This window comes from Callorhinus ursinus, unplaced genomic scaffold (assembly GCF_003265705.2).
Source record: "Callorhinus ursinus isolate GAN/ISIS: 27379988/994484 unplaced genomic scaffold, GSC_fseal_2.0 scaffold15, whole genome shotgun sequence".
NCBI lineage: Eukaryota > Metazoa > Chordata > Mammalia > Carnivora > Otariidae > Callorhinus > Callorhinus ursinus.
Window position 1 is genome coordinate 11846457 of NW_027397077.1, and position 24817 is coordinate 11871273.

Consider the following 24817-nt stretch of genomic DNA (forward strand, 5'->3'; position numbering starts at 1 on the left):
GAAAGCTACAATGGTTAGGTGCAGGAGGGGAGGGCTCAGGGCTCACAGGGAAGGAGTTAGGAGAAAGCAAAGAAGGGGGCTTGTCTTGACTTTCTGGGGCCAGGTGGGTGGAAACCCAGTGTAGAAGATGCACAGCCCCAAACTAAGAAGTCAGATGTAAGCGGTTCCCAACCCCCAGGGCCAGCACTAGCGAGGCATGCTGCTCTGTGGAATGACCCCGATGTCTGGCAGTAACCGGGACCCTCCCTCTGCAGGAGAGGGCACCCAGGCATGGCAGTGGTCTCTCTCTCTCAGCAAGGCAGCCCTATGAGAAATGGACTCTTGTTTAGGGCCAAAGGATGCCTTTTCTTTCCTGAAGAAGGAAAGGGTTGGCCCATTTGTGAAGGGAAGGGACTTATTTCTTTGGGCTTCTCTTCCACTCACCTTGCACTCTATGCCTAGATCACCCTAGCAGACAGAGAACCCGTCCTGGGGGCTGAAATTGATGTGGACACACTCCATGTGGCACCATGTGGCATTTAGAGAGCTTCAGAGCCACATGTGGCCCAAGCTAAGATGTGACAGCCACCTTGTGAGACCACAGACCACTGAGCCATAATATATGCTGAGTCGGTTTCATAATGAAGTTAGAATCCCAGTGAATATCTTTAACCATTGCTGAATATCTTTAACCAAAGCCCCCAAGTTATATATGGAGAAGAAATAAGGTCTGAAGATTTCAGGAATGATTTTGCAATATGCTTCAGGTGTAATTTCCATTCAAACCACTTCCAGAAAACCCTCCAAAAAGAAAAGAACTGCTTTCTGTACAAGTTAGGACTTTGCCCCTCCTTCATTTTCCCCTCCTTTCTTTTCCCTCAGAAGAAATACAGTGGCCTAGAGAGGAGGAAAAAGATGGATAATTGAGTAAATAGGTGATTAAAAAAATGTTTAACTAAATAATGGCTGGGGAGGTCTCCAAGCATAGTCTGGCAGTGCTAGGGGCTGGGAGATATTCCTTAGTCGAAAGGTCCTAAAGGAACTAGTTGAAGAACCAAGGTTGGAAGTATGGAAAGAAAGAAATCTAAAGAACTGGATGAGGAGAGTTACTGATGGGGCCCAGAACGTGAGCAAGACAGAAGGTAACGAAGGTGCCCAGAATTTAAATAGTAGTTTCTAAGATTTAGTCAGAAATCATACAAAGTCCACTGGAAGGAAGAGACCTGACAGCTATTTCTGGGGAGATGATGTGAATATAAAAGAAAAGAAAATAGCACTGGCTGCAAACCACACAAGCCCAGGCACATGCACATAAACACAGAAAAGCAGTAAAATGATGTCCCAGCAACAACCTGGGCCATTTTATTCCTACCTGGTTTTAGCTGCTTGAGCCGGCACGATGGACATGGGAGGATGAAGAGTAGCTAAACCCAGAGAAAGCACCCAAGGCCCCAAAACCAGCAAAACACACCTTTCGTGCAGGAGGCCCCACCTGCTGCTTTAACTGATGCACAAGTCGATCTTTTTCCCGCTTGAGGGCCATAACTTCTTCCTGTGTCTTTTTCTTTTTGGAAGCAGACAATTCCAGCAAGGCAATATTTGCATCTTTTTCACTGATTGCCGCAAGCAGTGCTTCCTGTCTGGTAAAATAAAAATTATTGTGATTTTTACGAAGTATAAAAAAAAATAATTGTCATTTACAGTTGAAATGAACCATAGAACACTGTCTTAATGGGAAGGAATTATGGACAATGTTTAAGACAAACTAACTCTTTTGATTCTCAGAATGGACAAAGTATTCTGGGTCAGAATCCCTAAGACACATGCACCAGTTCCTCTGAAGGAGTCATCTTTCATTGTTTCACAGACAAAGCTGCAAATTAGAAATGGAGGGAGTCAATCTGAGCATTCACTTCTAGGACACTTTAATCCATCCACCCATCCAGCCATCCATCCACCCATCCAGCCATTGGCCAAGTAAAGTTCTAGGTACTCCAAGACAACCCAACAAAACTGGCCAACAATTTAAATATCAATATCATTTTTTTTCACGCAAGATTTTCTTTTGAAGGGGCAGAGATATTTAGTGGGGTAGTGCTTTCCATTCTCAGTGTAATTAATGATGCTTTCCTGCTATTCCACCAAAAACCATTCCTTCCTCAGCCTTCTTATCTAGTAATTATACCACCATCCACTGAGTAGCCCAAGCCCCAAACCTAGACGTCATCCTTGATTCCTTCCCTTTCTTCTCTTCCCAGAGACACCCCATCAAAACTTCAGTAGGTTTTACTCCAAAATACATTCCTTATCTAAACATTTTTAAAAGATTTTATTTATTTATTTATTTTTGAGAGAGAGCATGAGCAGGAGGAAGAACAGAGGGGGAAGCAGACTCCCCAATGAGCAGGGAGCCCAAAGCAGGACTCAATCCCAGGACCCTGGGTTCATGACCTGAGCTGAAGGCAGATGCTTAACCGACTGCGTCATCCAAGCACCCGAAAAGACATTCCTTATCTAAACTGATCTACTGCTACCAAACTTCTCCCAACTATCAGCATCTACCCCTGCAACCCACTGGTCTCCCTAGAACAAAACCCAAAGTAATCTTTAAAAACCTTATCAATTTTGGGGCTCCTGGGTGGCTCAGTCAGTTGGGCTGTTGACTCTTAATTTCAGCTCAGGTCATGATTTCAGGGTCATGAGATTGAGCCCCAGGTAGGGCTCCATGCTGGGTGTGGAGCCTGCCTGAGATCCTCTCCCTCTGCCCCTCTTCACCCTCTAAAAAATATATTATGATGCTTTGACCCCTTAATCTCTGATTATTGCTTAGAGTTGCCTCCTCCCATTTTACAGTTCAATTTTCTGGCAACATCTGTCACAAATTTCAACATGGAATTTGGGGGGACTGTTTCTAACTAGAAAATGGCTCTCCTGGTGTCTTCGTTTAGTCTTTCTTCACACTAAGGAAGTCTTGTCTCAATCTGTGTCACTTCTGCCACATCCTAGATACCTTACAAGACCTCACAGCCCTGGGAAAGCCTCTGTATTGGATATTTTCTTTGCATACAAGTCCCAGGACTAAAACCTGATTATGATCCTGTTTTGTCTTTCTTAATTCCCAGACCAGGCCCCCTCCAGACCAGGCCCCCTCCAGATGTTTGAACAAGATGGTCATTATTTGGATCTCAGATTTTCCCCCTTCTCTGGGCCCTGCTAATGGCAGGCAGTAGGAGCTTCTGTTGGGGACTCACTCAGACATATGAGCAGCAGAAATGTCAGGAAATATGTCCACTTTCCAGAAGAAAACCAGTGCAGGCTGGACTATCAACAGCAGCATTCAAATCCAGCTTCACACAGCCTGTCTCCCTCTGGATAACATCTTGAGACAACAGACATACTTACCATTCACAGCTCATGCATATTTGTACATAAAGCCAAGCTGAAGAGGCTGCACAGCCTTCAAATCAGGGAGAGCCCATTCACTACCTACTCCAACTTAACTACCACACACCTAAGGTCACTCTGCCCCAAATTGAAATGTCCATGTGAAGCTTTTTTAATGGAAACAACCTAAGAAATCATTAGTAGGAAAACTGGGGACTGATCAGAGATTACGCTGTATCTCCACATTTCACTCTTTCTTTTAAAAAGATTTTTATTTATTTGAGAGGGAGAGCAAGTGTGCATGTGCCAGCAAGAGTGCCAGCCAGACTCCCCACTGACTGTGGAGCTCAGTGTGGGGTGTGGGGCTTGATTCCAATGCCAGGACTCTGAGATCATGACCGGAGCTGAAGTCAGACACTTAACCGACTGAGCCACCCAGGTACCCCTCCATATTTCACTCTTTACAGCTATATGCAGCGTTTAAAATGCTGATGAAAAAAGATCTGTGAAAACATTTATTTGTTGAGAGACAATTCTCCATGTGTCTCATATTTCTGCACATTTTACAAGCAAAGGCACTATCTTCTTTTCTCACAACCTTTCCAGAATGTTTGTATAGTGAATAGCCTTGGAAGAAAGAGTTTCTCCCTTAGGATCAAAGGGTAGACATGCTTACTACCCTCATAGAATAGCATCTCCGTCCAGAGCAAAGGGCAGTCATATTACTGCCATTATAAAAGATTCAGGTTCTGTGAGCTCAGGATTCTTCCCTTGTAATTCAACGCACAGTAGGTACAGCTATTCATCTCACCCCTCTGCCTTGCCTCCATGGGACGTGAGGAAAGGAGAACTGACATAGATATGCTGACACTGTTCTCTGCACTGATTGAGCAATGAAGTCCTTTGTTTCTGACCTCAAAGTCTCTGGTCATCTACCTGCATCCATGAAACTGAGGCAGGCTAACCTGTTAGCATGTCACTAAGGAAAAATCTCAGAATCCTCAACAGTTCTTGATGTGCATGTGTATACACAATAAGATCCCCCAAACATAAAACTATATTCATAGAAAAAATCGGAAGGAAAGACACCAAACGCTAATAGTCATTATCTCATGGTGGTGAAATGGATAGGCTGGTTTTTGCTTTTTTTTCTGCCTATACCTTCCTGCATTCTTCTTCTTTCTCACAAAATATCATGAGCGTAAACATTAAAAAATTGTAAATGAAACTTCTCAGTCATCAAATAAACTGCAGGTGCATGCTTCAAATGCTTGGCATATGTGACATTTGTTCATTTTCCCATCAAGGTATTTATTATATTCTCTCTGTGCCTCTCACTCTATACGCAGGTAAGTGCACATACACATACTTTCGCATACACATGTCTGGTACAACCTACCATCATCTCCCGTGTGGACAGTTCTAATCATTGCCTAAGTAGGTTCCCTGTGTCCACTTTTATGTGTTATATCCTATGGTCCTTTTCAACCCATTTTCCTCTTTCAGGTAAAAATTCAGAATTACACAGCTTCAATAACTGTTAGAAGTCATTATCAACATAAAAAAAGACCCTTTTAAACTCCTTTTGCCCTGTAATTCTATAATTTAAGCTTTTCATGACTTAACACTTATTTATCCTCTTGTAATATCACTAAAAGTCCCAACAAATTAATTTCTAATTCTGTTGATCAGAAAACTGCTGATCATAAAACACGTATCAATTCCTAATTCTTTACAGATGTTTTACTAAATATAGTCCCAAATCCTATTATTATTAATTATTATACCTCAAACTACATTTAAAATCATTTTTTAAAAAGTACATTTAAAACCACTACTCATCTACATTAAATTGATGCAAAATAACTCATTTTGTTCCTTGTAACATTTTCCTTATTTTTTTTTTACTTTGTTTTGTTTGCTTCTGGCTAACAAATATGTTTTATAAATGCTGGTATTATACAATCATAGAACTCTGAACAAAATTAATGTAACAAGGATTTTATATATATAATATATAAATATATATACTCTCCTTTAAATATTGATCATAAACTAATGATAATTTCTTTTAAAATAACTTGATTGAAATCTACATTCAATAATTCTAGTCTATTTAAGTCAAACAGTAATTGGTAGAAAATAAAAGTGTATAAACCTGAAAAATATGAACATTTCACACTCTAGGATATCTGGAAAGATGTTCTGAATAAGTTAAGGCTATATCTGGCCACTTCTTACTTGTACAGGGACAACTGGCAAAGAAAACTCTAAATTCTAGGCTGATAGAATCATTGCATTTGTGTGTTTTTTTTTTTTAAGCAATAAGCTTTATAAAATGAGTTTAAATAATCCTTTATCAAGCTGATACATTTCAACTAATAATTTAAATCACTGTAAGCTAATTCTGCAAAGTTATGGGTTTTCATTATCCCTGCTTTAGAGTCAGGGGCTTTTGAGGGTGAGGGATACTGAACATACATTTTTTAAAGATTAATTTCATTTGCCTGCCCTATATCAGATTCTACACTTTTTGCAATTCCCATAAGGCAATTTGCTAATACATCTACTTAAAGCCAAATGACAAATACTTTACTGAAAATACACAGAGGCCCGTTTTGAGAAAATGGCAAACATTGTAATAAATTAGGAAGCTTAAATGTTACCACTTTTTTTTTCCAATAGGGAAAGTCTGGGAAAACGGAAATATTTGCATTTCTAATGCCCTTTTACATCTACATGTTTTAAAAACATGCTTAAACATGAAGTTTGTACCTGTGAAAAGACATTTGGATATAAATTGGAAACACAGAGAAAAATCCTCATTATTTTTCCCATCAGGTGAATCATTTAGATTCAAGGCCAGATTTACATTGCTTCAGAAATTGTTACGGTCCCATCAACCCGAAGAAAGTTTCTATAAGTCTGAAATCACCTTCAGCAGTTAATCTGTCCTTTCTGTTCACAGACAACATGAAAAGAACATATTTTCTCATCTTTAGATAGTTAGTGGGGTTAAGTATATGCCAAAGGCTTGCAAAATTATCTTTAGAACACTGCAGTGCTTTAGTATACAATTACTAAGGTGATCTGTCTATGCCCCAAAATGTAGCTTAAAATATGAAAAGGAAGCCCAAATAAGCTAGAAAGGAAGATAAGATAATGCAAAGAGAAATAAATCTATAAGAGTCTGCTGAATGCCAAGCTAAGAAAGTGGACCATAGACAGCATTTTATCAAAGTGCAGCCTAAACAAACGTCAAGGGGAATAATTTCTTTAACAAATATGGGCAACAATGAAGTAAAAAGAGGGGGGACTTCTGTGCCCTCACACACATTTAGTCAGGGTTAACAATGGATAAAAATATGTGCAAGAACACATTTAATAGCCCTTTGCTGTCATTCAGTTTGTAGGAGGTAGTCAAGATACAGCTAATAAAACACCAAAAAAAATGGTTTGAGCCACCCTGAAAAGAAAAACCTCAATGGAATAAAACAAAAGAAGACTGAAGGGCGTCTCCCACCAAGATAAATGCCTTCTTTTGAGTGTTGCCTGTGGCTAACCTTCACAAAGAGAGCTCCAGAATCCTCTGATGGTAATACATCACTACATCACTTATCACAGTCAATTTAAAAGGGAGCTTTATAAACATTTCTATTTCACTCCCTGTTGCTGTCGCTCTATTAATGATGACTTAAGCTCTGAGAGAGGGTCCAAAATTAATTTTAGGAATTGTAAATGAGGCAGACCAATTAGGAACTGTTATAAATTGGGTTGGGGCGGGGGAGGGGAGTAGTAACACATTTTTTTCTTGCAGGTTCTTGTTTTAGTGAGCTGACCCATCTTTAGGAACACATTCAATTACAAAAGCAGATGCTTAAAAAGCATTAAGAAATGTTTGGATAATGACATGCAAGGGAGAACCTACATTATGTATGGTGCTCAGCCCGCAGTCATGTTCTAATCATACTGTGGGAAAAAAAATTCCGCTCAATCAACTTTTCCCAGTTAATTACTGTTTTCTTTCCCTCATGACCCTGAATCTTCAACCGTAAGTTCAGTAGGAGGTGACTTAAGACAGACGGTGACGAAAGATCCTGTTCAAAACAGCCTCTCTCTCACCCCTGGGGTGAGGATGGGTGGAGGTTTGCTGTGATCAGCCCTGGAGATAGATGCTCATTTGCCTCAATTTTAAAAGCAGGATTTTTAAAAAGCATCTTGAGAAACGAAAGTCTTCTGATATCAATTAATATCAACACTACCCACCAGCAGAATGATGTATTGTATATGCAGAAGGGCCCACGCAGAAAGCAAAGCCGCTCACATAAGGTGGGGCCCACAGGGTGAGATATATTTGAACAACCACAAGTTCCAGCAAGGACAAAGAACAGACCAGATTTGTAAAGGCCACGCTTTGGCAGCCCAGACTCCTTAATGCGGTTTGCTCTCTGTCGCCCACCTAAAACTGACCTCAAGAAATAGTTTACTCCAATTACGGAGAATTTTGTCTTTGAAACCTAATAGCACACGACTGGAATTTCCTAACACAGGGGCCACGAAGTCCTGTGGAAGCTCTTTGCTCCATGCACCAGCTTTTACCCCACTACTTATTCAGGGCATGACCTAAGTAGGCAGCTGAGCCATCCTTGGGTTCCGCCAAGTGCGGCTAGGCCAGGAAGCTCTGTAGAGGCAACACTGTGCGCTTTCAGGACACTGAGATGGCAAATGCAGGCACCTCTTGTCATCCTGCTACAAAGGGTGTTTGGGAGTCTGAGGCCAACTGACTTTCCCATATGGAAGAGGCCAGAGGATGAGTGCCAGGAAGAGCTACTGTCCCCATCCTAAATTGTTCTCGCCATTCTCCTTCCTTGGGAGACCTGATAAAAGGCAATGAGGGATGCGAGGAGCACGGAGCCCTTCTCTAAGTCCTGGTAGAAGACATGTGTGTGGTATTACTGATTACTGGGTGCCACACACACACACACACACACGCACACACACACACACACACAGAGATAAGAAATTACTTCTTTCGATTTTTAGCCTATTATGATTTCTTTAAACTTATCTAATAAAATATCACTCATGTCCTCAAGACTTGATTAAGGTACTTGATTAGGATACTAATTTAGTGCCTGAGCTTTGGAACTGAATATACCTGGGTTTGAATTTCAGTAATATCTATTGTTCTATTGTTTGTTTCCCTGGCAAGTTACTTAATGACTCTGAAACCTAAATTTCCTCATAATTGAACTAAGAAGGATGACAATCACTGTCTCTAAAATCTTTGTGAGAGTTAAATGTGATAATGCATGTCGAGATTCTGTGCGGTGCCTGATACAACCACACAAATGTTAGCAATTACTTATTATTACATAACACAGATACCACCAAATGTAAAGATTCAAGTTTTGCCTTCTTTCTACCAGGCTCTCCTTTACAGTAAACATTCTAAAAATGCCAGTGGGTCACTTACTTTCAAGGCCGACTCTCTGAAATTGGTTTCTGTTTAATTGCACATTTGACTTTCATGAGATGATGTTTGTTTCGCAAACAAATTTAAAGGAGAAAACAGAGCTTGAGTATGCACACAGTGTGCTCATCATAGAAGAGTTGCATCCCAGGCCAGGCAGGTCTGATTTAGTCAATAACTGTTCGATATCATTCCGTCCAAACTGATAGGAAAGGCCCCACAAAAGTGCGCAAGATGTGATTTCATGCCACATGAGAAATGGAAACGTGTTTTAAAAGGTGACCTTTTAAAAGTCAAGGTCAAGTGCAAAATCTAACCAAAGTCAAACAACTTCAAAACAAAAAAACTTCTATTAAAAAAAAAATCTTTAAAAAATGGTAAATTTGGAAGGGAGGGAGGGCAAGTAAAACGAAGGGCCTCTGACACTTCACCAGGCACACCAGGCACACACTAGCACACCAGGCATTAGTGTAGAATTGCCCACTATAGTTCTCATTTGTTCCCATTATTCTAGTTCAGTGATGAGAAAGCTTCTCTGTTGACCACCTAACTCTGCCAATGTAGCTTTCTATGTGCAATACACCCAACAAGACTCCCTGGAAGGGTTACTGATGATTGATAGTAGGAAAACCGAATACATCTGGACTTCACTATGGGCCAGAGCTTTGCTAAACCTGTTGTCCATGGATGATCAGTTACTGTCCAGACACTTGCCTTATCACATTAACTTTTTGGTTGGAAATGAATAACTGCCAGAAAATAGGTCACTAACTCCAGGGTTTAGCACTCAGGGTATCTGATCAATTATTTTTTTTTCTTATCGGTGAGATATATCAAAGTATATACATGCATATATGTATATATATATTTCCCAAAAGACAATATATTTTAATTTTCTCTCTACTGTATATTTAATGCAACTAATATCTGTTAGTTAGCAAGTCTTTGCACAGAGCAGCAAATTGCCCTCCTGTATCTTGAACTAAATATTTCCCCTCTTAATTTGAAATTTTTGTCTTAAATCAAACCTCCCTTTATTTATGTTTACATGGAACAGAATATTCCCATAGGCTAAATTATAATGAAAAACAAAACAGACTGTCATGTCATTGCTGTAAGAGGAATATGAGCAGAAGGGGGCACATTCCAGACTTTTGCTAATGCAACATTTGAAGAAAATTGAATTAAGATTCTGTAAAGCAGATCTTGTAGAGAGAAATACAAAAAATTAAATTTGGTGGAAGCAGCTCTTTTGTGACAGTTCCTATCCAGGGGAAAGGAAAAAGGCAGTGGTGTCTCTGTACTGGGGGGAGGAAACAGTGGTGTATCTGGGTATGCCAAGCAAATAGCAGGTTTCCAGAAGGAGCAGGAAGGCATCATATCTGATAGGGAGGAAGGCTAACCAGATTCCCCTCAGCTTGAAGATGTTCTCCCTCGCGGTGCCTGCCACACACAGAATTGACCGGCAACTCAGGATAACCTGTAGGAGTCTTCCTTTGGGAAGCTGATGGCTTTTAAAGCACCCTCAAAGACATAATTCCTCAAGTAAATCTCTCTGAGAAGTCTGGCTTTTAGGTCTGCCATCTCGTGGCCATTGCAATAAATACTGCCCTTTTCCAGTTTTTCCCAAAGTAATTACATCTCTATCATCTATATTCTAAAAAGGTACCACAAATGGTGCTTATTTAAAAAATGAATGTTAGCCACAGAAGAGCTCCACAATGTGTAAGGAGCTAGGGCATCTCACATTCGAATACCCTTTCTGCTCATATTTTTCATTTCTTGATGGAAGTTTAGATTCAAATGATCACTTATCAAATTATCAAATAAACATTCAATATAGGATTGGGCCTGCTGAGAGGTGGGTTAAGAGGTGATAGGCATGTTTTAGTTGCCTTTTTTTAAAAAGGGAAAACTCAATGGACACATAGTTGCATCCAAATGAATGGAAGTATCAGCATTTCTGTACTTGCCATACATGAATTTGCTAGAACATACGGAATAAAGTAGACTGTAAATCCAAAGGGGCTTCATACCTAAAAACTAGGATGACATATTTTTCTGAACACACTTCAACAATGTGAGGGAAAAAACTGAGACCAAATTTATAGCAGTTATATGTTGGGAAGAAATTGCTAAAATGCTGCCATAAAAACACATTAGAATCTGTATAATGCACACTCACTAGCCACTTGTTGCATGTGCCAACGGGAGAGAAAGCAAATGCGTGCGGCCACTTCTCAGCAAGGTTTCACCAATGTATCATAAGCTGTAAACTAAAAAGAGATGCAAGAGCATATTCTATGACCATAAATTAATTTCAGACCCCAAACTACAGAAGTATAAAACTATGCATACACATACATACATCTAAAGTACTGCATTGCAAAGCAACTGATTTAAAAGACACATATACAATGAAGAGTTACAAAAATCCGCTAGTGAATCCAGAAATAATGAGTTATATCTGTTAGTTACCTGAAATTTCTGGATTCATGAATATAATATATGGGACACTACTAGAATGCTCCTTCTCAGAGGTTGAGGGAATGTGAAACCAGACAGCGGATGCAGAATGAACGAGTCTGGTAAACTACCTGAAAGCACTCCACATCTGGAAAGAATCGTGGGGGAACCAGCCCAAGACACAATGGTATAGAAAGCAGTCTCAGATTTACAGTATGGGTGGCCTTGTGGCTCATGGAAGTGAAATTTCCACTCCGGGAGGAGCGATCACTAAGAAGCAAGAATATTTCTGATGTGAAATTAGGAAGTCCACTCCAAAGCAACTGGAGGGAACGTGTTCCTCTAGGGTGGCTGTTTACTGACCACACAGGGAAGAAAAAACTAACCAGATGATCAGAGCCCAGTCCTTCAATTCCTTGAACATATATTAACCGAGTACCCACTGCGTGCCAGGTACCAGGGAGGAAAGGACAAAGAAGACAGGCACCACTCCTGCTACCATATGGCAGACCCCAGAGACTCTCCATGCGCATAGTCATGATGGCTGACCCCGCAACAATGCCACAAAACACAAAGAAATACCATTGTATTTCTCTCAGTAACGAATACCAGATCATTAGCAATACCAGGCAAAGAAGATATCCATGAATCCTGTGTACCAACCCAAAGGCTGGGCATAAGAATTCACATGGCATGTTCACCCACGGGCATCTCATACGGGAATAGTTGATTTGAAAGCTCGCTCCCAACCTGTCCTCTTCATTCCGAATGTCCAATGTGATGCAGTTACAATCCAGAAGCTCAAACATGAACAAATAAACAGAAACCTGAAACCTCATATTAAGAGCTATTAGGCTGAATGATATGAAGTGTACTTTTTTGGTGTCAGAAACAATCAAGTATCAGTGATCTCATGCAGTTCAACCTAGCAATTTTCTTCCATAAAAGAGCAGCTTTACTGGTTTCTTCATCTGCTTGTTTATAATACACAGATAATTGTAATTCTTTATCACTTTCTAACCTCAAAGACTTAAGAGATTGAAGCAATTCCCTCTCCACAATATCCGACTACTAATCCTACACGCACCCAAGACTACCTACTAGAGACAACCCAGTCCATAGGAGAGAGCCTGCTACACAAATCAGAGCGGGAAGAAGGGAACTAGAAGCCCCGAAAGATGACAGATCCCAGTCCCTTATTGGGTACCCTCAGATCTGGAAAAACACTTAGTGAGAAACTTCCTGGTGATCAAATCCCAACCTGACACTGATTACCACTGCCTGAGATACTGACCTGTTGACTGATTGCTTTGAGATCAGATCATCTATCTCCCGGGACAGCCTTGAGGCTGTCCTGCACCACTGAGCAGAAGTGGAGCACCTTCCTTTAGATTTGAACTTCAAGTCACAGGACATAAGGCAGGAGTCAGAGAAGAATGTGGCTGCAGAATGCTTAAGGGGTTTTCTAAATTCCCATTAGTGAGAGGACCAAGAAAAAAGTATCCTTGAGGAGGTGACACAATCATGGGTGGTGGCATAAAAGAACCATCTAATGTCAATCTGTGTCTTAATCTCTACACATATCTGAAGAGAATTTACTATGGACAAACACTGTGCTAGACGCTATGCGGGAGCAATAAGGCATAGGGCTTGCAAACTCTTCTGGTAAAGAAAACAAATGCATATGAAACATTAAATCAAAAAACAAAAGACAATAGTCGATTAATGCCTCCATTGTTAGGGTGGAGGATTAGCAATTATTAACAGTTATTACTCTGTTTGCTATATGTATACGTGAGGCATGGGTAAAGCACATAGTTTCATCTAGTCCTCTCAAATTATCCTCCAAAGAGAAAGTTTTCTTATTCCTATCATGAAGTTCAATAAACTGAGTCTGTGAAATTTAAGAAATTACCCCAAATCACAATTGCTTTTCAGTGGTGAAACTGGAATGTGAATCCAAGTCTGTGTGACTTGGTCATTTCACTAAAATGCTTGGCTGTAGGAAGGAAGGAACATCCCTTTGGTCTGGGATGATGCGGGTAGGTTTTCACAGACTGCAGAGGTAGTGGTGGGGTGTGAACGAAGGCTGTATTGGAGGGCTCTAGAAGGAAAAGAGAGGCTTTCAGATGGGGATAAACTTCCGAGGAAAAGCTAAGAGGATTCAGTCATTTGAAATTATATCTGTCTTGTGTATTTACTCTTATTTCCAGCTATATAAATTCCAGGGATGTTAGAGTACTACCAGAGAAAAACTCTGGTCAGATTAAGTGATCCCTAAGTGCCAAATCAAAGACTGGCACTTGGTTGTGCCGCAGTTCTCACACGTGCACGCACACACTCATCTACACATGCACATACAAGGGCACACACTCTCATTCAGGCACGCAGGCACACAGGTGAGGACATGGGCAAATACTGTAGGAATAAGATTGCCAACACCCTTTCCAGGTAATGGCAGCCTTTTATTTTGAAATTAGGTAATGTCTTTGCTCATTTGTGGTGTTAAAATGCCCTTTTATCAAATGATGATGATGGAGTTAACATTTAAATAGCATCATTTAACTTAATAGTTTAATAAGCTTTATGTTGTTTTCAAAAATATTTTTTCACATTATTGGTCCGTGACACTCAAAATCTAGAAAGCATTCATTTGATTGCTGAATATTATTATAATTAGGGTGTGTTTGAGGAACATCTGGCCATTCCCTTTTACTCTGCATAGATGGGGGCTTCTCATTCCTTTTTGAAAAGTGCTTGACCTTTTGCTAAATATTGCCTAGATTTCTAAGCAGGTTTGCCTTAGAAACATCATGTTGAACCCCAGTTGTTCTTACTAAGTGTCACTTACTAAGTGTCCATTCCTTTGATACCTGTTTTAGATATTGCATCCGTAGGATATAGGTGAGGAGTGATCTTTTATTTCACAAATAGTCCCCGCTACGCACGGTGTCCAAGTCCTTCTCAGCCCTCAGTAACCAGAGGAGGAGAGAAAAGCTGGGTTGGTCAACACTAACCTTTAGGAAAACCACATCTAAAGGTGGCCAGAAGTCCAGGATGAAATATGAAAATATGACATACTCTGCCTCTACTTGGCGTTGAAGTTTTTCATGCAATATGTATATGTATGGCTACGAATGTGGGACTAATCAATGTCTGGAAAGACAGCAACATGGTAGTTACTCCTCCAACTACTGGCTAAAGGGAATACAGAGAAGGCTTGCTCCCCAGGGGCACTAAGATTGAATTGGGACCTACAGATGAAAATCACAGGTAGATCAGGCTGATGACAATCCAAAAACAGAAAGAACTCCGGCTAAGTCACAGCTTCAAACAACCAGCACAAGCTGCCTCTTTCCCATCTCTGAAGGTATCAGTGCAGACAACAGAGGCCCATGTCAGGCAATTCCCAGAGCAAGAATTCTATCAAAATATGAGTTTGGTTAGGTTTCTTTGGATTGCCAGCTACAGAAACGGACTCCAGCTAACTTAGCAAAGAGAGGGAGTATTGGAGGCATATACTTGGATAGGTCAAGGGAAAAAAAGAGCTAACATATGAGTCTTAGGAAAGTCAGTGAGAAAGATGCTCCAGTACCCTGGTAGCAGGAAATTCTAAATCCATCTTGGGAAGGCATACTATTTATATAATAACTCTGCTAAAACCTTCAGACCTGATGGAAAAAGGATATTTGAACTTCCTAGAAAGAAAACTAGCCCAATCCAGGTCAATCAGCTATAGCGGGGTCCCTATCACTGGGAACCCACCCTAAATAATGGTTTCACATCAAAAGGAAAGCTAGGATTTGAGGGCCATTCTCATTGGCGATTGCTCTAATAATCTCACAGGCTGAAGGGTCTCTTTGAGCGGTGTGCTGGAACTGGCTGCTACCACTGGCTAGTGAGAGTCAGTTACCTGCGTCTCTTTCCAATTCCATGGTCAGTCAGTACCTCGGCCATGGTAGGAGTATTTACACTATGGAAATTGGCAAACACTACCCATCAGGGCTCTCCCCACCCCACCCCACCCCCGTTGACCTGTTTTACCAGCACACCACTGGCCTATTTCAAGATTATTGAACTCTCTTGCCAAGACTGTTATCCACCCCAGAGGACATGCCACAGATCCCACAATAGGGAATATTTAGCTAACACTCCCCAGCACTTTTTCTGTGCCAAACACTATACTATCCTACAGCGCGATAGCACTATAACACTATATGGTACACTACATAATTCTAACTCTTCTCTAGGTATTAAGTCATTCAATCTGCACAGCCATCTAATGAGGCAGGTGCTATTATTTCCCCATTTACAGGTAAAGAAGTAGAGTCAGAGGGGTGAATTAACTTGCTGGAGTTCACGTGGCTACTCAATGGCAAAGTGGAGATTTGAACCCATGAAGTCTATGATTTAGTAAGTCTCAAAATAAAATAAACAACGTGTAACTGTTGTTCTTAGTAATGATGCCACTGACACAGAAGAAACTGACAACCCAAACACTCTGAACCCAGTGAGGACTTGGTTGAACTCCAACAAAAGGATCTCCCTTTAGTCACAAAGCTGCTGTCAGTGAGAGCAACCCAGGACAGCTCACAACTAGTGCTTGGATGTTCATTCCTTTCATTTTCTGGAATGCCTGTGGACTGAAGCCAAATCTAAACCTGCTACAAATCCTCAGAGAAGAGAGTTATTCACAGAGTATAGTGTCAGAATTCCCCAAGTGAGTGGCAATAGCGTTTCAGGACTCAGTGGGCAGTGAATTGGCCATGATGCAAGTCCAATGAGAAAGGGGAGATAAGTCTGAACCTTCAGCCCACCTCCCCCACTGGTACTAATGGGAAAATAGAAAGGAGGAGACTTATAGAAAGACAGTCACCTGATTTTAGATGTGTGCCTTGGACAAGTCACTTGATACTATACATCTTAAATGAAAATATTGTTACCTACTCCCAAGGTCACTGAGAGGTTCAAATCAGATGACCCACAGGAAAGCATCTCGTCAACTGCAAAATCTCATGAAGTTGGCAAGCATTACTATGGGCAGTATCCCTAAGCACACAGCTGTGGTCCCTAAAGCCCAAACAGCCATGGTGCAACTTGATTCATCCCAAACAATATCTGTGATGGACCCACCATGAGTTGGGCACTGCTTCCATCAGTTGAGCCAAACTTGTTTAGCCCGAGTAAAATCATCAGTCCAAACGGCTGGCGGGGGAGGGGGGGTTCACCTGGGACAAAGATATAAGCCCAGGGGAAAATTACTATGTGGAGGAAATACAGCTTTCCTTTTCCAATGATTCCTTGAAAGACGTGACCATAATCCACTGGCAGGAAAGACAATGGCTCTTTCTAAATAAAATTTAAAAATTATCCATTTTTTTAAATCCACTGGCCATTCAATGAATATTTGTTGAACGAGTGAATGAGATTCCATGGATCTGGATTCAAATCCTAGTTTAGCACCACTAGGATCTGTGTGATTTGGGGGAAACTAATTCTGCGAATCTCGGTTTCTTTATCCATAAGATGAAAATAATAATACTCACTCTTGTACGGTATTATATGAGATAAAAAAGGTAAACCATTTAGCACATTTAGTCAAGTATAAGCAATTTTTACTATTATAAATGCAAGCTGTAGTTATCATTAGTTTAATTTATTCACTATTATTATCAGCTACAAGATAAATATGTTCAAATCTCCAATTGCCTAGGGAGTAATATGAGTATTCCCAGCTGCTAGACCAGAAGAGAAAACTATTTTTAAAAAAGGAATGTTGAGCAACGATATTCTCAGTTTTCTTTGTTTGTATCTAGAGATTTAGTACGTTCCTAGTGTTTACCATGGTATCACAATTCCACTTGCACACACTTCAGCAAATGTAATTTGGAGAGTAGAAAAAAATTATCTGGTAAGTGCAAAAAGAAAAACTGAACTCTAAAATTGACAGCGTATCCAAGACAACGTTTCCACTCTGGATTCTGCCTTCCCTTTTTAAATCACTTAGCAGAACTCTTGAATATCTAAACTCAGTATTTCAATGGATCTTCAGAGCCAAAAAGCTTTCTGCAAAGGATTAAAGAAGTAGCAAAGTGTCATTAAGAATATAAATTTAATTCGCTTGAAGGGGAAAAAAAACACGTGTGGCTGTGACAGTTGCTCATTCTTACACAGAGAATTTTAAAACCCCACAAAATTATAAGGCAAAAAATATCAACGAACTGCTATAGTCAAATAAACGAAAGTCCCATCAATTTATTTGTAGTTTCTCTTTGAACTGCAAATAGACACAGGTGCTAAATGTCTTTCTTTGTTCTGTTAAAGAAGTCTGAAATTCTTAGGCTTTTCTATCCTAAACAACTCAACATGAGCCATGACAATTCTTTGCTCAAATCGAATTAATTTAGCTTCTAGCTTAAAAAATATAAGGTACCTTATACAAGTTGTATAACATAGCAAATTAACTGCATTGTATTCCTAACTGATAACTGCCTTCTTTAAGTCTTTTCTTGGCTTAAAAGGGGGAGGGTTGAGGAGACACAGCAACTGTCCTGGTTTGAAGACCAAAAAAAAAAAAAAAAAAAAAAATCTATCTCCATTTTAAGACTTTTAAAAACTAATTACAAACAAAATGCTTGCAGTTCTAATGATTGGCTATTAATCTTTTTTTTTTTCCAACTTAACCATTTCCTCAAAGATCCATCTGCACTTCATTTATTTATTTCCACATAAAGACAGCTTATAATTCGCTTATCCCAAATTTGAAATACTGGTTTGTCTGTAAATATGGAAGCCTAGAAGAAGCCCCGGTAATTGGTGCTTTTAGCTGCCCACTTAATCTTGCTTAAATTACCAGCATTCACAATGAGGAATGACCGAGAGGCACAGGTTGAGTAACCATCAGGATGGCAAATGCAGGGTATGAGGTTAATAAAGATTATTGTCAGGAATCTGAACATTATTCCATATCACGGTAACCAATGACTCACAAATTAAGAGCACTTGCTAACTAGAAGCAAGGTGACGGCCAAGTGGGGTAGTTAAGGCATTATTGCTTCTGTAAACACTAAACTCAAGTATAAAGTAGACATGTAATCTTCAACTCCCCGAACACCCCAATTTGGCCACTAAAGATGCTGTTTTACATTTCCAAACATTTTCCCCTGTCACTACTTTTTATACTTCAGTTCTCAGGTTGTAAGTATTTGTTACTTGCAAAGCAGCCCCCTTTGAACACTGAATCATGGGAGGCATTTGTAACTAACTGCCAATGCTGCCTGCCAAACAAAAACTCCCTGCTGGTGACATGACCACCTAGTGACCTCTAAAAATGTTGTAACAATGTGAAAAATAGCTCCCTCTTGTAGGAAACAGCAATTTTTTAAATTAAACGTACATTGAACGTTCGCTTATATACAGATAAATGGTGTTCAGAGTCACCTTCTCTGTTTCCAATTTCAATCTTTTGAAACCCAGCCCAAACCTAAATAAATAAACGTTGATACTAAGAAGAAACTAAGAGCTCAAGAGCCTTGTGATTTTGCAAACAGCTTTTTTCCATTTTCGAAAATCTAAACTCTGGGCCAGACACAGAACAGGTAATGAAAAGGAACAGGCTTGGCAGTCCCTCTGTGGTTCTAAGCTGAAAAATACGTCAGGCAGAAATAAGTGGCTATAATTTGGCAGGCTTAATGTCTTTAAAAGTTTGCAGCTTGCTAGAGAAAAAAAAATTTTTTTAAACAGTTGTAACATTTACAAATTGAAACACAATCACTAAGCTAAAAAGCCACCTTGACATAATTTCATTATCCTCAGACTTTTAAGCGTATTTTTATCATCTTCGAGTATTTTTGCACCTACATATAATAGGAGGTGCATACATAATAGTAGGCATACGTAATAGCATGCTACATCATAGTAGGCACTGATAATTATTAAAACTGGGGGCACCAGGAGGCTTTTTGATGCTAACATGATCTTAGGTAACTGTAATATAGTGAATCTGCTTTATGCCATTTGACATCAAAATATTCAAAGCTAGTCTCACTTTAAAAGGTGCAATGAAGCTTCCCCTACATGCCCAATGGGACACAAGAAATGGGAAATTGGACTTGACAGTAAGTATTTTTGATGCCGTGAATCACTGTTTTTCCGGTTAGCTTATCTTTCTAAAATTTCAAAATTAAAAGTCTCAGAGCACCAGAGGTATGACATGTCAAAGGCTGTTTCACTTTAATGCGTCTGTTGTTCATCCTGACATCTCCTTCTGATGAATTATTTCCAAACACTGGCCCAAGCCACGAAAAATCAAATCACTTGAAAACAGAGTGGCACTAACAACTGTTTGTTTCCAAGCCATTAAAATGCCTGGAAGATCACTGGTTTTAGAAAGGGTAGTCAGTCCTTCTTGCTTCTTTGAATCTCTCACCTATCACCCCAGCTCCCCCTACCAAGGCAAAGAAAACCACTTCAGGATCCCTCCCTCAAACAGGGAGAAAGCCAAAGGACCTACTTTTAACTCTGATTTAAAAAATAATAAGATACAAAGAAGAAAGGAAAAAAGAAAAGCATACCCAAATCCGTGTTAAAATATGCTTCCACCTTTTCAACTTCTAACTTAAAACCCACTTTGCTAATACATGAACACACCAAATTCAATATGCTTTTGGTAAAAGTGTTCCACGTTGAAGTAAAAACTACTCTGCTTGAAACTAAACTGAATCCTGGCTATCATTTCCAGCCAAGGAGGTCTGCCCTTTATTTTGTGACATTTTCTCAAGCTTTAATTAGCAATTCTCTAATATGTAAGTTGTTCCGGAACACTTACCTTCTACAAAAGAGCACTAAGATGTAACTGAGCATAAAGCAAATTTGGATTTTTAAAGAAATTCAAAAGGTAGCAGAGGACCTGCTTTCCAGACTAACCTCTACCTCAGGCTTTGTGGTGAGGCAGTTCACAGGGGCAATATGATTTGACTAATGCCATATCCAAATTCATGTGATAATTATAACTATACATATAAAATCATCATAATACAGTTATATTTGGTGGATCTATATGAAATTGCTAGGATGCAGGTAGGTTCAACCCATAAAAATGACAATATAGGATTCAATCTAATAATAAGGTGCTTACTTTCTGCATATAGGAAATCAGGATAATATTCTCATAGGATTGATGTGGGAAGTCAATGAATGCCATCTATAAAGGACTTAATAGAATGCCTGAAATACGGTAAGCAGTCAATAAATGCATGTGGTAGGAGGAGAAGGAATTATAAACCTGTAAATATTGTTCATTTTGAATATTCCAATTGTTTAGGCAATTGATGGTTACATAAACATTGGCTGTCTGTCAAATAGCTTACAATTTAAGAAATGTAATCACAATTCTTAGTTAATATTAATTAAGTATTCTCCATCAAATATTTTTTAAAAAGTCGATTTTATTTTAGGCTCAGGTAATATATCTTTTTTGTAAAAGACAATTCTATCAAATCAAATAAATATTAGATCAACATACACACATTTATGTCTTTGAATTCTTATATTTTGTATTCAAAGAACAATAGGGACAATTTTATCACATGGAGAGAATCACATTTGGTCACTAGTAGAGAGGCTAAAATATTAACTCTTTTCCAATTCCTTGGCTATCCAATATTTCCTAGCAATTACCTGAGCTGTGCCAGGTGATGCTAGTAATCCACTATTCTCTCCAAAACATGGGGTGTTCTAAGTTCATGAAGAAGAGACAGTTCCATATATTAAGTTTGATCTAAAAATCTTCCAGGTAAAAAGCTATATCATACTAAATTATCCATTTCTGAAAGATTAAGGAACTGGAATCTATGGCCAAGATAGTCTAGGATTTTTGAAATGTGTTTAACCACATCAAGTGAATTGGGTTCCTCAACTCCAAACTACCCACACCACAGCCACTCCGCTCACACCTAGGAAGGTCACAGAAACCTCTGCCTCTTCTCATTGTGTGTTTTTCCTGGAACTCCATCATCCTTGGACACACTTCTTTGATTGGTATCATGAAAGGTGAGGGGTAGACTAATGAAGGGCGGACTCCTGCCATCCTTCAAAGCACCCCCCCGCCCCCCACACACACCAGTGGCCCTATACGCCCTTCAGGGATCTTTGGACTTTTAAGATCTCTGCCCCCATTTTACAACTTTCTGAGTTAGGTTTCCTTGTCCCCTAGGACATTGCTAGCCTGCAGTCTGAGAGCTGGCATTCAGACAAGGTAGATCATGTCTGTAGCCAAAAGAAATCCAGCCATTTAATCTAAGAAATTGTGGATGTTGGATCTTCCCACTCTTCTTATTATGCATTAAAAGCCAAACCAACTCAAGCTATACAACACTTTCCAAGAATGTTACAGTGGGTTTATGTCAATGAAGGTGAATGGATCAAATATATTCTTCAGTGAGGTCTCTACCAACAAATAAGGCTTAAGCATATTAAAAGAGAGTCCCTTTTCGAAATTCAAAATACTTGGCTTGCCAAGGTGAGGGCTAACCACCAAATTCCACCAGATAAGGGGGTTTTTCCTTTTTCTTTTTAGATTATAGACTCTGACTAATTCTTAATATTTTTAGTTCTTTGCAGTGGAATTTCAATGTGGAATAAAATTTTACTCCCTAACAATTAAGCCAAACCTCAAAAGCAACTCTATTTTACAACATTTCAGGCTCCCCCAGTTTACCTATCTATGGAATTCCTCCTTTTGTACCAATCCAACAGAGCATAAATTAAAACAAATTGGGAGCAGTAGTCTAAAGGAAACAGCCCCTGAGTTGGTACATTGTTGTGCCACTTCTTGAAATTTTGAAAATTATAATTGTATTACAACTTTAAGAAACAGCTTCCTAAATTTTGCATGAATAAAGATGACTACTTCACAGTTCACTTAAATCACTCAGGTCTTCCTCCATCTTCTCGACATTTGCACAGGAAGAAGGGTTCCCTACTGTCTCCTCCCCCTCACTGGGAGTCAGACCAGCTGGGATATTTTAAGTCTCTTTCATTAAAAAAAGAAGGTTGAGGTCAAAATAAGTATGATAAACATGGTAGTTTCTATTCTCAATACTCAAGGACGAAAGACTAAACAACAAAAAAATGTAACATTAAAATTCACTGTATGTATGATGAAGCTTGTTTTTTCTTTCCATGCAACATAATCATGGAGGAGAAAAAGCATTTTGGAAAACAGCAGATCTTACCTTTAGCAAATCTAGTCTTTTAAATGGAACTAGTAGTTAGTTTTACAGCTGTACATTCCTTTAATTTATATGTTTCCAATTATCTGCATGACTGACATTTTCAAGTTTTACAGTTGATCTTGAAGAGCAGTGCACTTAAACTTACATGAAGAATATTTTTACACAAAAGAAAAAATAAGGAAACTGTTTTACTTTAACGGGTTCCTCTTTGTGCATTAGAAGCTTGGGCATTTTGGTTAAAGATTCTTTAAAAGTTAGTCAATTCCAACGCTATGACTTTTCATAATACGTACTTTGTTACTGGGTTTAACCTTTTTACCTACAGAGTGTCAGCCCCCTCCCTGACATAAGCCCCCTACCAAACAGTAGTCCAGTGTCAAGGTTATCACATAAAAACAGACTGTAGGTTTCAGTCTCATCCTTCTCTAATGGCTGAAAAAAGCAAATTCACAGCCCCGATGGAATAGCATGTTGACATCTGAGAGCCTGCAGTATCATAGGTAAATTATGTGCCTCCCACTGTCCAAAGTCAAGGAGCAGACTGGATTCTTCAGAAACACATTCTGAAGCTGTTTTATCTTCCAATCACCTTCTTCCTTAAAGGTAATAGTCTACTGTCTGTAACATAAGCAACTATCTCAGTGTGGTTGTAAAAAATTGATTGGGGGCACTTTGGAGACCCCAACCCAGTGTTTTTAATGATTGTTACAGGGATCAGCTTGATATTTGCTGCATATAAGGGCAGAAATATTCTTTTACTGTGGCTCAGAAACACTGGAAATAGACTGAGCAGCAAAACTTAGTTATCAAATCTAGTTGTGATTCAATACGTTATTAAAGTATTTTCACATATACAGTGGGGAAAAAAATAAATGAACTATGAGGTACAATGAAGACATCCCTATTAGATGCTCATTCATATGGAACCCGCCTTCCCACAGGGTGTCTCTGCTGGTCTGCCTGAAGGTGGTTCAGAGCATGAGAATGTGAGGTACAAAAACAATCCTCAGATAAAATAATTCAGAAATAACACTACAATTATTTGACACGTACAATAAGCATATGGAGTCAGTTAACTGAGAAATGAAATACAGCAAATGGTAGTGGTTCAGGGGTGTCTTGACTTGTTTCTGGAATAGGAGAGCCTAAAAGGTGTGATATAAACCTCGGGGAAAAAAAAACAATGATGAGACGAAGACCCTCCTCCAAAAGGAGTAGATAGGCCTAGGGTGGATTGGGAACATGGGAAGACAGGAGGTGTATCTTGAGCATCACCATGTGCTCATCGTGTGATCCAGAACCTCTGCCAACATTAACACAGATGCTTAGAGGAGTAGATGAGATAGCGTACTGAAACTGACAATGCAAATCAAAGAGGTTGTTGCTGCTTTGATGACTGTTGTTGTTCTTACTCCAGCTATTCCTATCATCATCATTATTATTGCTACAGCTCAGGGGCCAGCAAACTTTTTCTGTAAAGGGCCAGATAGTAAAGATTTTTGGCTTTATAGGTAGGCTTGCTCGATTTAGCAAATAAAAACACAAGAGTCCAGTTAATTTGAATTGGAGATAAATAGTGAATACTTTTTTTTTTTAGTATTTAAGTATGTCACATGAGATATTTGGGACATGCCTCTAAGTGAAGGGGGTCAGTGGAAGAATTAACCATCGCGCAGGGATGCTGAGGAGACATTAAAAAGTTTAAACTAACTAGTGGCAGGTATTCATTTTACCTAGGTGGAATGTGGCTCGACCTAAGGAAGAGGTGTCTAGAATTGATGGAATACTGCCTATCCGTCGAAGTCTCCAAGAAAGGGGAGAATGGCCATCTTGACCGAGACTATCAAGAGAATTCCTGCTCTAGACAGGAGTTTGCACACATGACGAAGATATGTGGGGTGTGTCTGGCATTAAACACACCCAGACTCAGAGATAGACTCTGCCTCCTACTAACAGGGTGACCCTGGGCTCCAGATCTGCCATTTTTAAGGGAGGATGGTTTTACTGCCCTTGCAGGGTTGTTGTCAAATTTAGAAAAAATGAATATCTAGTAGCAAGCATCACTGTCCTGCACACAGAAGGATTTCAGTAAATAGTACAAAGATGTTCTGACTATAAATTACAGACATTTTCAAACATACAGAAAAGGAGAGGAGATATTATGCAGCCATCAAAAGGAATGAGATCTTGCCATTTGCAACGACGTGGATGGAACTGGAGGGTATTATGCTGAGTGAAATAAGTCAATCAGAGAAAGACATGTATCATATGACCTCACTAT

General features: G+C 39.5%; 1 protein-coding gene across 7 annotated transcripts in view; it reads right to left on the reverse strand.

The window, feature by feature from the left end:
- The window catches only part of ERC2 (ELKS/RAB6-interacting/CAST family member 2), a 985383-nt gene that overhangs the window by 223635 nt on the left and 736931 nt on the right, over positions 1-24817 (reverse strand). For all 7 annotated transcript variants that reach the window (XR_012380904.1, XR_012380905.1, XM_073901383.1 and 4 more), the window contains one exon: positions 1472-1619. Coding sequence is in view for 5 of the 7 variants with exons in the window: in XM_073901383.1 (XP_073757484.1) it covers positions 1472-1619 (148 nt within the window). In the remaining 2 variants the exon portion in view is untranslated. The remainder of the gene's footprint in view (positions 1-1471; positions 1620-24817) is intronic.